Source organism: Pundamilia nyererei, unplaced genomic scaffold (genome assembly GCF_000239375.1).
Source record: "Pundamilia nyererei isolate P.nyererei 1_Seehausen unplaced genomic scaffold, PunNye1.0 scaffold00064, whole genome shotgun sequence".
Taxonomy (NCBI): domain Eukaryota; kingdom Metazoa; phylum Chordata; class Actinopteri; order Cichliformes; family Cichlidae; genus Pundamilia; species Pundamilia nyererei.
Window position 1 is genome coordinate 3,177,324 of NW_005187465.1, and position 16,143 is coordinate 3,193,466.

The 16,143-nt window shown below is 40.8% G+C and overlaps 2 protein-coding genes across 2 annotated transcripts; one reads left to right on the forward strand and one right to left on the reverse strand.

Moving 5' to 3' along the window:
• The first annotated feature begins 111 nt into the window (after positions 1-111).
• On the forward strand, positions 112-6,461 carry cnga2b (cyclic nucleotide gated channel subunit alpha 2b). The gene is made up of 7 exons (XM_005735652.1): positions 112-138; positions 1,427-1,506; positions 1,622-1,732; positions 2,196-2,372; positions 2,854-2,961; positions 3,075-3,181; positions 5,008-6,461. The coding sequence occupies exons 1-7, from the start codon at positions 112-114 to the stop codon at positions 6,459-6,461; spliced, it is 2,064 nt and encodes a 687-aa protein (XP_005735709.1).
• A 3,828-nt stretch (positions 6,462-10,289) lies between these two features.
• Positions 10,290-15,064, reverse strand: rraga (Ras-related GTP binding A). Its single transcript, XM_005735621.2, has 10 exons — positions 14,878-15,064; positions 14,473-14,596; positions 13,987-14,086; positions 13,840-13,906; positions 13,513-13,735; positions 12,580-12,675; positions 12,321-12,443; positions 12,127-12,218; positions 11,923-12,038; positions 10,290-10,798 (listed from the first exon to the last, which is right to left on the reverse strand). Exons 2-10 carry the CDS (start codon positions 14,497-14,499, stop codon positions 10,695-10,697), a joined length of 948 nt encoding a protein of 315 aa, XP_005735678.1. The 5' UTR covers positions 14,500-14,596; positions 14,878-15,064; the 3' UTR covers positions 10,290-10,694.
• Between the last annotated feature and the right edge of the window lie 1,079 nt (positions 15,065-16,143).

Genomic DNA, 16,143 nt, shown 5'->3' on the forward strand with positions numbered 1-16,143 from the left:
ATCTGCTCAGACATGAATGAGCTTAAGAAAAGTTATCATTGTGTTTATGAGAGGGCTCACAAGCGAACAAGGGTTATGATATGTCATTAAGCCGATATGTTACAAATGCTGATGAGCTGTCAAGCAAATATAAAAAATGTCAGACTAAGAAATGCTGAGAATATGAATCAGGCAGACTACATATATAAAGAAAATCAAATAAATCCGATGAACTGGCTGCATTCTTTTTGTTCTGTTTCTCACGATTCTCCTGAGTAATAAAAGTTAAAAGGAACAAGGTTTTCCTAGAATACTCTTCAGTCTGATGCTGACATCAAGGCTCTCAACTACTTGAAAGATTTCCACACCCTCCATCTCCCACCCCTACCTGCTTCCTCGGCACTCAGCCCATCTGAGGATGAGGTGGACCACGTGCTCACGCATGTGAGGAGAGCGCTCTTCGAGAGGAGGCTCACAACCGAGAATGGTGCAAGAGCAGGACTTGCATCCGGCGTGGGCACAAAGGATGGATTGGCTGGTGAAGACCAGCTCTTGGTGTCCCTGTGTGAAGTCACCATGAGGATTTGTTTTTTGGACTAATTCAAGGAAACCAGAGGTAGGCTGATATGTTTAAGCTGAGGCCAGTTTGGCATATACTTTATTATGATGCTAGTAATCTACATTTGCTGTTAAGCACTGCGGAAAAAAGTTGTGTTGCGTAACATATTCAATAAGCGGAATTAATAATTATTTGCAAAAGTAGAGGGGAAAAAAGTCACATTTCCACATTAGTAAAGTTACAGAGTGTGGACTGGCAGGCAGCTGGATGACTTTAGGGGTGAATTATCACTCTTTGTGGCCTCAGCAGCCATCGTGCTGTTATGTCATGCCACACTTTGCGCTCTCTCAGCAGCCTGGTTTCCTAAGCGATGTGGTTCCTGAGGGAAAGCAGCTGACTGGTTCACTGAGCCGCAGAGCTCCAGGATGGCTTTGTGTGTGTGTGTGTTTTCATTAATGACCCACCAATTAGTCACACAATGGTAACAGTCATCTAAGCACCTCATCATCTGTCTGTGCTGCAGGGAGAACAGCAGCCTTAATGTGACTTTTTGGGCTTTAACTGAACTTTGACTGTGTATCTAAAATGCTGCTGCGTCCATAAAACTGAGCTTTTTATTTCTCATGAGTCGTCACAGCAACCACCTGCTGTATGATGGGCTAGGTTAGGGACTATCTACCACAGTCCCAGTTGTCCCCCACCGCCCCAGTCCCCTGACTATTATCTGAGACATGCACCATAAACACTTTTCTCTCCTGCCACAGTGTAACTGAAGCAGGAGAGCATGTCCAACACTCCACAATATGGATTAAATGGCTGTAAGTGGGTCTTTAATATTAGTGTTTGTCCGTACTGTCAGATCTAAAGATGACGGGCCAGCTGGCAGAGAGAGATCGGTCTCCCCACAATCTGTCAGTGAAGACCAGCTTGGAGGAGGAAATCGAGAGAGCAGAGAGCATTCTCAGCAGGTAACAAGAGCTTCCTCATGTTCATTATGTTTTTCTCAGAGGTTTCGTTCAGAGACACAAAACAGAGGCTCTCGTAATGGCTTAAAGAAGCCGGGCTGTCACTTTTTCCTACTAGGGTCCCATCGATCTGTGATGACACATCTTCGGAGCTGCAAAGAGTCGCTGCTCTCGACCCTCATGGAGGCAGTTCAAGAAATTCTTTTCAAAGGACCGGAGCCATCTCAAGGTAAACCTGTGATGACTCAGCTGTGGCACGTCAGTATGGTATGGCAATTTCAAATGGACTGATTCAAGGAGCTGGAAGATTATTGTGTAGCTCTTATTACATATTAAATAACTTTTTTGTGGCAAAGGTCTGGCTTTGTAGAAATGGCTATAGAAGAGCTTTTTGTCTTTTTTCATGAAGGTCGTCGACTGCTACAAAATTCATTACATTTGTCCAGTGAAAATCCTTTGACCTCTGATGGGTTGCAGGAATTTAGAGTCCCTTTTTTCATTCAGACTTTTCAAGATTTTCCAGTCCTACAGATAGAAAAGGAAAGACAAAGTGAGCTCTCAAATCATGTGCGCTAATTTGCAGCTCTGTGATGGTTTCGCACATTAACTGTGTTTGAACTGATGCATTTTGACATGATTTTAAGTTATAAAGCTGCCTAAAGATGCGGTGTTGTGTTCCTTTTGTGTGTCAGATTGGTGAGCCTGGTGGTGAGACTGCGGGAATGGGCACACAGGAGTCTTTTGGAGGAGGAGGAGAGGCCAGACTCTTTCCTGGAACGCTTTCGTGGCCCTGAGCTGAGAACGGCCCCCAGTCGCATCAGCAACACACAACTGGATGCCAATGGCAACAATGCCAAAGGGATCTTTAGGTATGCCCGGCTACCACCCTGAACCTTTACTATGTACACCTTCATGTACATGCATAAGGAGTACAGAGTTACACTTGTACAAATCACGACGGGACCTTCTGCTTCATGGCTAAAATAAATCCTTGAAAGGTCTTATTAAGTTGTAGAGACACCCAGAGTTACAGTGTTTATTCCGCTCAGTGCTGAGGCTGTAATTTATGTTGTCCTTGCTGAAATATAGGTTTACTGCAAGGTGCTATGTAAGGAAAAGAAGATAGCTCAACTGAGCTTTAAATATTTTACATTTAGTAGAACGTCACAATATTTTAAAATGACCCGAAAGATGTCACATTTACAAAAAAAGTAGCTGTCTCATATGGCTGTTAACAAATAATTATATAGCTATAGTGTTGTGATGCACTATATTGCTGTTTTTCTCTCTGTTGATGTGCACTAACAGTTTTTGCTGAGTGTCATAATCACAGTCTCCTTTTGCTTACAGGAAAAAGTGGGATTTGTTTGTGGTGTCTCCCTCCGATGACGTATACTACCGCTGGTTATTTGTTATTGCCTTGGCGGTGCTCTACAATTGGTTCCTTGTTGTCGCGAGGTAATAACATTACAGTATGTGCGTCAGTGGGGCCCTGCAGCCTCCAGAGGGTGTACAGTGTAGTGTTCACTTCTTAGACTAGAGCACTAAATCCTTTTTAAATGCATTTCCAGGGCATGCTTTGACGAACTACAAGTGAGCAACTACATCTGCTGGCTGGTGCTGGACTACCTCTCTGATGCTCTATACATAACAGACACCTGTGTTCGACTCCGGACAGGTAAGCCACCTAAAAATGCAGCTTCTGGCCTTCTTAAATTTTAGATTACTCTGATGACATAGTTTCCTCTCTGCTGAATGAGTCAGTGTTTTGCGTTCATTTTATATTTTCTCAGCTTTCTAATTCAAACCTCGCTGCTTCCTTTTATTTACACATCAAATGCAAACTAACTTTACATTTTAGTTACAACATCCACTAAATAACAATATCACCAAGTAGATGACCCTATGCTAAAATTTGCTTGTGAACACATCAGGGATGCATGATGAAATAAAACCATTAATGTGCGTGAAAAAGTGTGTGTGTCTCCAGCACACACCATTATTTTACTGTTGTGCCAAAAACTGACTGTCTGTCAAAAAGTGATTTACAGTGTTTACAGGTGTTTTTTTTAATATGTAAAGTCTACACCTATGTTGGTAAATAGACTTTAATGAACAAGATTTAGAAAGAGGTTATAAAATGTAAAAGTACCCATCTTTCAAGTATCTTTATGACTCTGGTTTATTGTACCTACATTATAAGCAGTCTAGTTTACAAAATTACTGTTATACTTGTTGTAATGTCTGCTGCCCTCTTGGGCAGATCACCTTAAAAAAGACATTTTTAATGTCAACAAGATTTTTTAACTGGATATATAAAGTAATTTTGCCAAAAAGCGAGTGTGGCTTCTAACTTGTAACAGGAATGCTGATTAATGTTTGCTCTAAATGGCTTGATATGAGGCATGCATTTGACACATATTTCACATATTATAGGCCAACAAATTATTTACAACAGTTTAAATACGGGCAATCACTTTTTTGCACGACATGTTGTCCACCAGCGCTTGAAGTGTGCTAAATGCTTAATGAGTTTTGACACCTAAGTCAAACAAGTCTAGCAAACAGAGGTCCCAAGTGTTTCCAATGGTAGCCCTAGTTAGCTGTAGGCAGAGATCATTCTCTAACTTCTGATGTGGAAGCAGGCCTGACATGTGGCAGAAACCAACTGAGTTCATAAAAAAACAATAATGGTTACCCCTGGTCATGGTCCAAGAGAGAAAGAGTTAACCTAGTCACTAGCTTTATCTGCTTCTTGGTACTTTACATGGAGCACATGTAGAGGAAGAATGTTGCATGCTAATTTATAGCTAATGCTAGCTTGGTTAGCAAGGTGCATCAACAGACTGTCCTGTGCACTGATATAATTTTATTAGTGAAAAGAGGGGGGAGGGGGGGGGAAACAATATCAGAGCATCTTGAATGGGCTTTAATTATTTTTAACTGAACTGTGCAGAAAGCCATATCATTAGTTCAGTGATATGAATAGAAAAAAAAAAGAGGCTATTTTTAGAGCTAGCCTCCTGTGGCCTTTGGAGGACATGCAGTTTGGTGCAATTAAAGCCCTTTCACATAGGAAGCAGCATGAGCTGCACTGGTATGATCACGAGAATGTATGTCACATTACACCACAAAGTATGTGGCACGTGCCAGTATTCCCTGGGTGCTTCCAGTTGTGCTGGGGTTTGCCTGATACAGTAGGAAACTGTTTTGGTGCAGTGTAGTAAAGAATGTGTCTGAGAGCACAATGTAGCACAACCCATGCCACTTCCTATGTGAAAGGGCCTTTAGGCATTAGCTTCAGACCCAGAGATTGCCACTTGGATTTATCAAATTATGCAGCTCAAAAACAAACAAACAATGTGCTTAAAGACTCTAAAATTAAAGCTGAGAGGATCTAATCTACCAGTTTATCTGTTAAATAAAAACTTGATTTGAGCCGCCCTCTTTTTTTTTTTTTCATCCACCACCAAGCTAAACACGAGTTTTATTTATTTTTCTCAGGGTTCCTGGAGCAAGGTTTGCTGGTGAAGGACCACGCCAAGCTAAGAGACAGCTACATCCGTACATTACAGTTTAAGCTTGACTTGCTGTCCATCCTGCCCACTGACCTGGGGTACATCTCCACAGGCATCCATACACCACAGCTCAGGTTTAACCGTCTGCTGCGCTTCCCACGCATGTTTGAATTCTTTGACCGAACAGAGACACGCACCAACTACCCCAACATCTTTCGCATCTGCAACTTGGTTCTTTACATCCTGGTCATCATTCACTGGAATGCCTGCATCTTCTATGCTATATCTAAGTCTTTGGGATTTGGCTCAGATACGTGGGTGTTCCCAAACATCTCTAAACCCGGGTATTCCACCTTGACTCAGAGTTATGTCTACTGTCTCTACTGGTCGACTCTTACCCTTACCACCATTGGAGAGATGCCTCCCCCTGTGCGAGATGAAGAGTACGTGTTTGTGGTCTTTGACTTTCTTGTTGGGGTATTAATCTTTGCTACAATTGTGGGAAATGTTGGCTCTATGATTGCCAACATGAATGCCACCCGTGCCGAATTTCAAGCTCGTATTGATGCCATCAAACACTACATGCACTTCCGCAAAGTCAGCAGAGAACTGGAGACACGTGTCATCAAATGGTTTGACTACCTCTGGACCAACAAGAAAGCAGTAGATGAACAGGAAGTGCTAAAGAATTTGCCAAACAAGCTGCGGGCTGAGATTGCTATTAATGTCCACCTGGAGACCCTGAAGAAAGTACGGATTTTTCAAGACTGTGAGGCAGGACTGCTGGTGGAGCTTGTGCTTAAACTACGCCCTCAGGTCTTCAGTCCAGGCGACTACATCTGCAGAAAGGGCGACATTGGTAAGGAGATGTATATCATTAAAGAAGGGAAGCTGGCTGTGGTGGCCGATGATGGGGTCACACAGTACGCTCTCCTCACCGCTGGTAGCTGCTTCGGTGAAATCAGCATTTTGAATATCAAAGGTAGTAAAATGGGAAATCGTCGGACAGCCAACATCCGCAGCTTAGGTTACTCTGACCTCTTCTGCCTTTCTAAGGACGACCTGATGGAGGCAGTGACTGAGTATCCAGATGCTAAGACTGTGCTAGAGGAAAGGGGCCGGGAGATTCTGATGAAAGAGGGTCTTCTGGATGAGAATGCTCAGAGTGGCGGGCTACAGAAAGAGGACACAGAGGAGAAGGTGGAACGGTTGGAGTCCTCTTTGGACACCCTTCAGACTCGGTTTGCCCGGCTACTCAGTGAATACACACACACTCAGCAAAGGCTAAAGCAGCGTGTCACTCTGCTGGAGCATTTCCTCAATCAAACAGACTGCTGTGCAGAGGCAAATGTGAATGACATGGATGAAGGTGCAGGGACAGTCACTGAAAATGACTCTGGGTTTGTTGCCCATACAGATGGATCACCAATAAGACTTTAGATCAATACCTAACGGAATAGGGATGACTCTTTAAGACTATAAGAAACCCATACGATGCATTTTCTCTGCTTTTACTTGTATTATGTGAAGGTTTTATCAGTTTAGCAATTGCAAAGAGAAGTTTGCATGTTAATAAACATAAGAAGAAAATTTACAACACTGCTATGACCATGCATTCTTTGAGTTCATAAACCAGTGACACTGAGATAAAGTTTTAAAGTTACTTCCTGAATCAAACCAAAACAAAAGATGGAATACATGAGAATATATTTTAAACTGTAAATTAAAGATGTATTTAAATGCTACCAAAATAAAGGGAGTGATTCTACACTAAACACCCGAGACCTGCTCCAGTTTACAGTTTCTAGTTCACCTGTAAACATCTTGTTTTTGCTTGCATCAGCGGGAGACTCAGTTCTCTCCATGTCCTGTATATTGCGCTCTGGGTGTGCACACATCGTCTCTTACCACTCCTTGAGGGGAAGGGGTCCACAGAGAAATGGTTTGCGGTGTTCAACTGCACAGGGATCTTTTTGTGCGTGTCCTTATTTTGCAGGTTAGACTTACTTGGGCTCTTGAGGGACATCTATGGAACGATCCTATTTCTTGCATTTTAAGCAAAGTGACTTAAAATGGGCTAAGTGAATAACTGCTCAACTGAGTTATTATTAATCTCTGGTTCTCCTCCACAGCGACCTGTCTCCCTCCCCTCAACCCCAACAGGTTGTGGCAGATGGCCTGAGCCTGGTTCTGCCAGAGGCTTCTTCCTGTTAATAGGGAGTTTTTCTTCCAACTGTCGCCAAAGTGTTTTCTCACAGGGGGTCGTCTCATTGTTCAGGTTTTCTCTGTATTCTTGTAAGGCCTTACCTTCCATTATAAAGCACCTTGAGGCAACTACTGTTTTGATCTGGCGCTATATAAATAAAACTGAATTGAATTGAAACTGTAACAATAACGTCTTCTACTGGGAAACTTTTGGTGCCGTTATTCCAAATCAGTGTTGTATAAAACCACTGAATAGCCATTATAAGTGGTTACTAACCCATACATACACATTGTAAATATTAATGCTGTGATATTTACTTGGTAACAATCGAATACCGGCCAGTATTGCCAATATCAGTACTGATAACGATACCTTTAAAACATACACACAGCTTGTGTAGGGGAGAGTATCATAATTTGGGTTAAAATACACTAGGAGTCAACAACATTGTAAAAAGGCAATATTTGCAAGCTTACTAGGTATTTACTGGCAGAGATTCTATGTGCACTTCTTTGCAGGACCAAAAAATGTCTACGCAATTCTGTGCCTATTAGCAATATGAATGGGACTGATAACAACAAATACTCGGCATTCTGTAGTCTGATAACATCTAAATCCAGCATCCAGCCACCATGCAAGGCGAGGAAACAAGATGATCCATTACAGCAGGACCCAAAGAATCCACTGCCAGAATCCTAATGTCTGACACGACAGTACAACCCAGTGTCCTTGATCCTGTGGTTCAAAGCTGTTTTGGTGGCAACAAAGGGCACCTAAAGTATTTTATGCATGTATGGATTAGTGCATGTCTAACTTGTTATTGACCTTAAATTATTATTTTTTTTTTTTTACAAAGTTTATTCACCGTCAACTTTCCCCCAAAGTCTTACCTTCAAATAAACAATCTGCTACCACTATATGAAATAACTTACTCCCAGTTATTTCATGCAAAGTTACTCACTGCGGGGGGAGACTGGGGATTTTCCAGCTATTCAGCCTCTGCATTCCAGGATACAGCTCAACCGCATGAACACTATAGATAAGCTCTACTGGAACAATGCCTCCGGATCAGATCTGGCTACAGTAAAGAGGCAAGGCATAATAGCCCATATCCCTTGCAGACCCTGAAGGAGTTGGTGGTATCAGGTACCATGACTAAATCTCAAGTTACTTTCCATGGACAACATGAATAAATACTGTTTCTCTCTGATAAGAAACAAATGACATGTAAACCACTCAAACCTTGAAACCAAACTTAAAAATAAATGAAAGGCTTATTCTGGGTACATACACAGGCCACTTTGTTAGGTACACCTGTTCAACTACTCATAAATGCATATAAATGATCAGAAAAACAGCACCACAGCAAATCAGTGTATTTAGACATATGAGGAAGAAGGTAATTTAAGTGACTTTGCATGTGGTTGGTTGTCGGTGCTCGACAGGCTGGCCTGAGTATTTAAAAAACTGATCTGCTGGGTTTTCCTGCACAGCAATCTCTAAGGATTACAGAGGATGATCTCAAAAAGAAAAAATACCCAGTGAGCGGCAGTCCTCTGGGAGAAAAGGTCTAGTTGATCCCAGTGATCAGAGGAGAGGAGTCAGATTGCTTCAAGATGACAGGAAGACAACATTAACTCAAAAAACCACTGGTTACAACTGAGATATGCTGAAGAGCATCTCTTAATGCACAACATGCCAAACCTTGAAGCTGATGGGTATAGCAACAGAAGACAAAACATGGTGCAAGAACAGGAAACTAAGGCTGCAATTAAGACCAAAATTGGTCAAAAGATTGAAAAAAAACATTGCCTGCGCTGATGAATCTGCTTTTCTGCTGCGACATTCAGATAGCAGGGTCAGAATTTTGTGTCAGAAAGCTGCTGCTGGTGGTGTAAGGAGAAAAATATTTTCTTGGCACACTTTGGGCCTCATCGTACTGAGAATCATTTAAACACCACAGCCTACACCCAGCATTTTCATCTTCTGATGGCTCCATCTCACCAAACTCACATCTTCTTAGACTATTTTCTGCAACATGACAATGGGTTTACTGAATGCAAATGACCTCCACACTCACCACATCTCAATCAAACACAACACCAGAGCAATAGATGTTGTAGAACTGGTTATTTGCATTATGGATGTGCAGCTGAAAAAAAAAAGAAAGAAAGGGAGTCCACTCCAGTACTAGCAAAGTGTACCTAATAAAGTGAGTGTTTTATAGCCTTAAGAGGAGAATGGATTAGCTAGATTTGACTGAAAAGTTTAGTTTGGAGACTTTAATACTCCGCTTGTTTTGATCCCAATATTATAATTTAAATGTGTTGAAATTGTGGTAACTGATCAGACATCAAAACTACAATAATGTTGAAATTCAGTTGGCCTGTGCTCCATTTAATTTTTTGATAGAAAAATAGGAGCAAAAGTGAACATGAGAGCCACTTGTATCAATCTTGTATCACTGGTTCCCAGTGCTCAATTTCAGGTAGAAACATGTATTCTGGCACTTCTTTAGCATCATTTTGCATGATTCAAAATTTAAAAATTCTTTATTTTAGACCTGATCTTTAGCAGTCTCTAAGTTCCAGTCTAAAAAAAGGCCTTTTAGCTCGTCCCTTTAAGGCAACGGTCTCAAAAATGTCACTTTCTTGTGATTGGTCAGCTTCCAGACACAACCCCACTCCATCAGAATCCAATAAAAATATAGAGTTGGAAATGAGTTAAATGGAAATAGGTCTACTTTAACACACTCAGCAGCTGTTTGCCATATTAAATGAACAAAAATATGCCATTTGCGCTGTAACTTGCTGTCCATCCCCTGAAGTTGTCTCACTTAACAGGTGCACTATTTGCTATGTGTACAAGACAACTGGTGCCACCTGTCAAGTTAGCCTGGTGAGACTACAATGAAGAAAAGGACCAATAAGAACGATCTCTGATTCATCTCTGTGTAAATCTGTTTACAGCGCCTGTTTCTAAAAGTAGTTAGTATTATCAAAGATTAAAAACAGAACCCCCCCAAAAAACAAAACAAAAAACAAACCACCCCACACTTCAAATATTTTTCTGAATAGAACTATATTGTTTGTAACAGCTTACAAACGACATTTGAAAATCAAATCATACAATATCTGCTGCTTCTCATACGGAGAGACATCCCCAATCACTGGGATTCACTGCATGGAGTGAATGAATCTACTGAAATATGACAAAGTGTGACAGCAAATGTAGCCCTCCCCTCCCCCACCTCTGTAGTAAACAATACATTTCCCAACGAGTTGTTATCACTTCTCCCGTAACAATTAGAGCAAAACAAAAACAAGGTGATTTCTCGCGTAATAACTGTGATTGAATATGAAGATATAGACGAAACGGTGCAGGGCTGCTCATGTGACACCAGGAGACCGCAACATGCTGTCTGTGAACTGATTGGCTGAGAGTATCCACTAGGACAAATGCACAGGCTAGCGCATCCGCATGTGCAGGCTATGCTTGGGTCCATCCACTCGCTCCAACTTCTCAAAGTGTTTCCTAGCATTACGGATATTGATGAGAGTGGCTGCAGATGCTGGAAAAAAAGGAGATGTGAGTTCTTATTATTGTCTGTGTAGGTTCTCAGTCATCTAGGACAAGGTAATCTAAGCAGCCTGGAAAGAAAACTGACTGACCTCTCATCTAAGAGATTATGCAGTTCTAAAACCAAATGGTTGAGAGTCCCATGTATTTAAACCCTAGTGAGGATTATTCTTTAAGAGGGTCGTTGACCCACTATTGATCATGTCCTTCACCTTCAGCCATGGTGTGAAAAAAGGTGTGAGTCATTAGCAGCAGAGGTTTGGGTGAAACCATTAGTCCCTTTTCCATTACTACCTACTTTGATCGATCCGTCACTGATGGCCACAATTTTCAGGACTTTCCATTACCTCATAGTATCAAGTACTAAAAACAGTACCTGCTCAGCAGGTTTCCAAGTGATCTGAGCAGGTACTAAAATGTGACGTCATCAGACTGCATGCCACCGATTAGCTGGTCAGTGGCGTCACTCGATGAGTCACGATGAGTGAGAGTGTCTCATTCACAAAAATCAAAACCACTATTTTTGAACCCAGCAACAAGTGAAACAGCTACAAAAAAAAAAAAAAAAGTCTGACAAAAAGCCACAGACTGAGCAGCAGGTATATCATCGCCTCTACATCCACCTTTGTTGTAGCATTCTTGTCGGGTATTAATTACGTCATGGGACGCTCTGATGCATTGCTATGACAACGACCGCGCACATTAGGTGGTACTCAATTGTAATGGAAAACCATTCAATCCGAGTCGAGGCGAGTTGATCGGAGCAGGTACTAATGGAAAAGCGGCTATTGTGAGACCCTGCCTCACCCAATCATGTGAGATCATCTGTTGCAAGATCTGAAATGCCTGGGAAGGGATCTCAACACTTCCTCATGTCATGAGGTACATGATCAATAGAGGGTCAACGACCCTCTTAAGGGACATTCCCACTAGGGATTTGGTTTTAGAACTGAAGAAGCTTTTTGGATGAAAGGTGAAATATCTTCAAGAAACTTCCAGTCGCTTTTCTTTCTAAGCTCCTTAGATGATGATGATGATGATGATTATTATTATTATGATGATTTTTTTCTCATAACTGTGAATCTGCTGCAGAGAAATGTTATCTTCACTACTTACGAATAGAAGGGTCCGACATGATGACCATGACATAAGTGTTGGAGGTGAAGACGTCAATGAAGGCTGCAAAATTTGAGTTCCTTACTTCCATGCTTTGGAAGGAAGCTGCAAGTTTACTGGAATAATAAAATAAATAAAATTAAAATCAACACACTCCAGCTGATGGCATCTGGAGAGGAGGCGGAGCATCTGCAAAACACTTACCTACAGCTGAGTTTGAACTGTTTGATAATGTTACTGATCTTCTCAAACCTGTGAGCGTCACGCTGCTCTTTGCACTGATAGTGGGAGATCACCTGCATTTACAAAACAACACGGGGAAACGACAAGATAAATGACTCTCATTTCTAAATTTGTATTTCCTGCCCAGACGCTGCAGAGGAAACGGACACTCTCACCAGGAAGGTCGCTCTCTCAAACAGAAGAACTTCATCTGCCTCTATGATCTGTGCAAAATTTCTCAGGTTTGTTTCCAGCTGCTGGACGTTTGGGATGAGCTGGTACACTATGCTGGACCAGGCCTGCAAAGACAAAAAACCCAACAACATTCAGCTAAATTTACCAAAAAGGAAAGAAAGAAAAAAAGCCTCAGCTTTATTAGCTGTGACAATAAATAAATAAATAAATAAATAAATAATGGACAGTCAGGTTCAAGACCTTATATAGGGTTTCATCCCAGATTGATGTCCTGAAGCATGTGCAAGCTAAAGGCCTGGACAGTCTTCGCAGATCTTCTTCACGTTCTTTAAAGATCTGTAAAGACAGAAAGGTCACACCAAAAGGGAAGTGGGACCAGCTCAAGATCAAAATAGACACAAATAAGTAAAATACAAAGAAAAAGTATGAAAGGAGGTTATTATAGATATGATTAACATAACAGGCAGTAAAATTAAGAGGTGAACAATATGACCATTTACAAATATTATTGGTACCCTTAAGAGCCCTACGTTTAGGTTGTTCATATTCAGTTCATACTTAAATGGGTCATACTGTAGCTTACACATGAAAGTGATCCCTTTCACTTTTTCAGTGAAATGAAAGTTCAAGTTTCAATCAAGAAAAACTAGTGCAAAAAGTCTAAAAAGGACCACTTTAATGAGTAAATATATACAACTCATTTCCTGTGCTGGTGCCAGAGTCACTTATTAAGGTTTTATTTTAATTTTTTGAAGAACCAGCCAACAACTCAAGCAAACCTTAATAGTACATACTGTTATATTAACTTGTTTCCCACTTTAAAGGAGTTCACAGACTCAGCTAAATGAAGTTGGAGTGGGAGACTTTGGTTTTTTAAAGCTTTTTGGTGGAAACACATGGAACTGGTTCTACACTGAGCACTATGGCTGTGCTTGTGGAAAAGACTGAACAGTACAATCTTAGAAAAGATGTAGTATGATCAATATTTTTTTCCTGTTTCTGTTCTGGATGGGCAGTGTCATGTCTGACTGAACCGGATCAGACTATTAATCAGCACTTGACTCGCAGATTAAATATCATTGTATAACACTGCAAATTCAAGACAGAGAAAAATAGTAACACGTGAGTGGGACTGCAGTACTAATGATGTATGAAATGTTACTTGAATCTCACCAAATCTCTCTGGTCTTCCTGCACAAGGTCCATTTTGTGCACAAGACAGAACACTTTGGCATCAGGGGAATTCTGCAGAATGGCTTCCAGACACGACTGGTAGTAGTGCATGTCTTTCTCTAGCTCACGGCTCTCAACGTCAAATACGTAAATAAGAACTTCTACATTTCTGAAAATGTTGTCCCTCTGGCTGGTGAAGTAGTTCTCCATGAATGTGTCCTGTCTGTTGGTTTAAAAGGCACAGATAAGTGATTAAAAATAAGGAATAACTTTGGCTTCTCAAAGCTGGTCCAGAAATGGCAAATAATTAGCAAATGTGTGTCTTACCCTCCACAGTCCCACAGGTTTAGAACCAGATTGCCAAGAAACCGTACATGGGAGTGTTCCACGTCAACTATGGTCAACCAATAAAAGCAGAAGAGTTAAATAAATGTAAAAAATAAAATACATTTTCATATAAGACGGTGCTCTTACTTGTAGCTCCAAGGCGGCGTGTGTCTCGAGCTATGTAATTGGCAAAGATGATTGATCTCATACTGGTCTTTCCAGACCCACTTTTCCCCATCAGTAGCACCTGAAAAGCACACACACTCACTATTATAGTGGGAAGGGTAATTAGGTGGATTAATCTCTGATTTTAGAAGTACATGCTTGAAATCAAAGGACACTTCAAAAAGGATAAAATCAGTTCTCTGTAATGATCTAACACAGGGCTGCCCAATCCCAGTCCTCGAGAGCTACTATCCTGCAGCTTTTAGATGCATCCCTACTCCAACACAGCTGAATCAAATGGTTTGATTACCTCTTCAGCATGCCATCATGTTTGGCAAAGGCCTGATAACAAGCCATTCATTTGATTCGGGTGTGTGGGAGCAAGGATGCATCTAAAAGCTGCAGGACGGTAGCTCTCGAGGACCGGGATTGGGCACCCCTGATCTAACAGATCTGCCCTTGCTTTACCTTTTTCTTCATTGCTGTGCTTGACATCCCCCTCAGCAAATACGAGTGTCGGGTATCTCAGTGAGCTGCGGGTCAGATGACTTCAGGCTGTGTCTGCAGCTGTCCTCCCCTTCCTCTCTTTGGGCTACGGAGAAAATCCCCCCCCAGAAAAAAACCCCAAAACGTGTTCATAACACGTGTGAACGCTTAAAACAGAAACAAATCAAACATATCCCGTCACTTTTGATCTTTAATAATCCTCAATAAGCTTGCTGGGCTTATTTACTTTTCTTTCTCTGTTATAAACACTTGAGCTAATGCTAACTTAGCTAGCCCGAAACAGTCCAGATATAAGGCTAGGTTAGCTTAGCTTAAATAAACGGCTGAATAGCTGCACTAAAATTCAACAGCGTATCATCAACCTACCCGAAAGAGTCGACCAGTTACCTAAACCGGTGCAGTTTTAAACAACAGTTTTCCTTTGTTTAAACGAGTACAGTTGATAAACATTACTTGGTGAAAGCAGCAATGAAGTCAGGATCAGCTGCTTCCTGTGTACGCCAAGAGTCACATGATGAGCAATTTGGGCTTTAAGCCCCGAGTTCTGTCTGAAAGGCGACGTCATAGATTTAAACATTACAGACGTTTTTAGATTAAAGTCTAAAAGAGAACAACAACCTTCAGTTTAACTCCGAAATAGTTTTAGTTGTAGTCCTTTTTAAAAAAAGAAAAAGAAAAGAAAAGAAAAGAAGAGTTTATACTTCAATAGGCTAAAGGCAAACCTTATTTATGAGGCATAATTTAAACCTCCCATATTGATTTGTATCGGAGATTCAACCAGAGTGGCTGCAATTCAATTTATAGATGTATTGTTAATTATTAAAGACCTAAACTTTAACACTTAACATCAAAACAGGTCGTGACTTGTGAATTTCTTTAAAATTATAGCTTTATTCAGTACAATAGCACACCACGTCATGCCTTACATCTTATTTTTTATATATTGTTTTTATTTATTTATTTGGTTATTTTTATACATATGGATAACCTTAATTTATTTTATTGTCTTTCAACCTGGTCCTGTTTTTATTGTAATTTGTATGTATGTGTGTTTGTCTTTCTGTGCTCATAATTTTGTTCCGCAATGCTGAGTGGCAATAAAGGATATGAATTAAATAAAGACCCAAATAATGGTTTCATTGTTAACCCATGACTACATGACTCAGAGACCAAAGTAATGGCTGTAGGCGTGACTGGTTCTGGATTTTTGATTTATTTTGAAACCTATTACGTGAAGCATTACAACGCGCTTTTAATTTCGCTGCTTTGGAGCGTTTCTATTATGACATTGGGATCAAGGATTTCTCAGAAAAATTTGTGTCTGATTATTATCATTCACACAATTATTTCCACTCACGCAAAAAGCGCTTCTTTAATTACATGATGCAGTTCCGCCTCTTGGCCACTAGAGGTCTGTTAGACACCCGTAGCCTCAATGTGCGTGAAGGAACAGATTTCAAAATAAAATATATCACGGCAAGCGTTTGAATATTCTTATGTTAAAATGTGATCTCAAAAACACTCACAGAGGTGTCACTTGTGTGTTTAAATGCTAGAATTCATTGTTGAGTATTTTGACAAATGGCCTGTATTTGTATAGCACTTTACTTAGTCCCCAAGGACCCCAAAGCG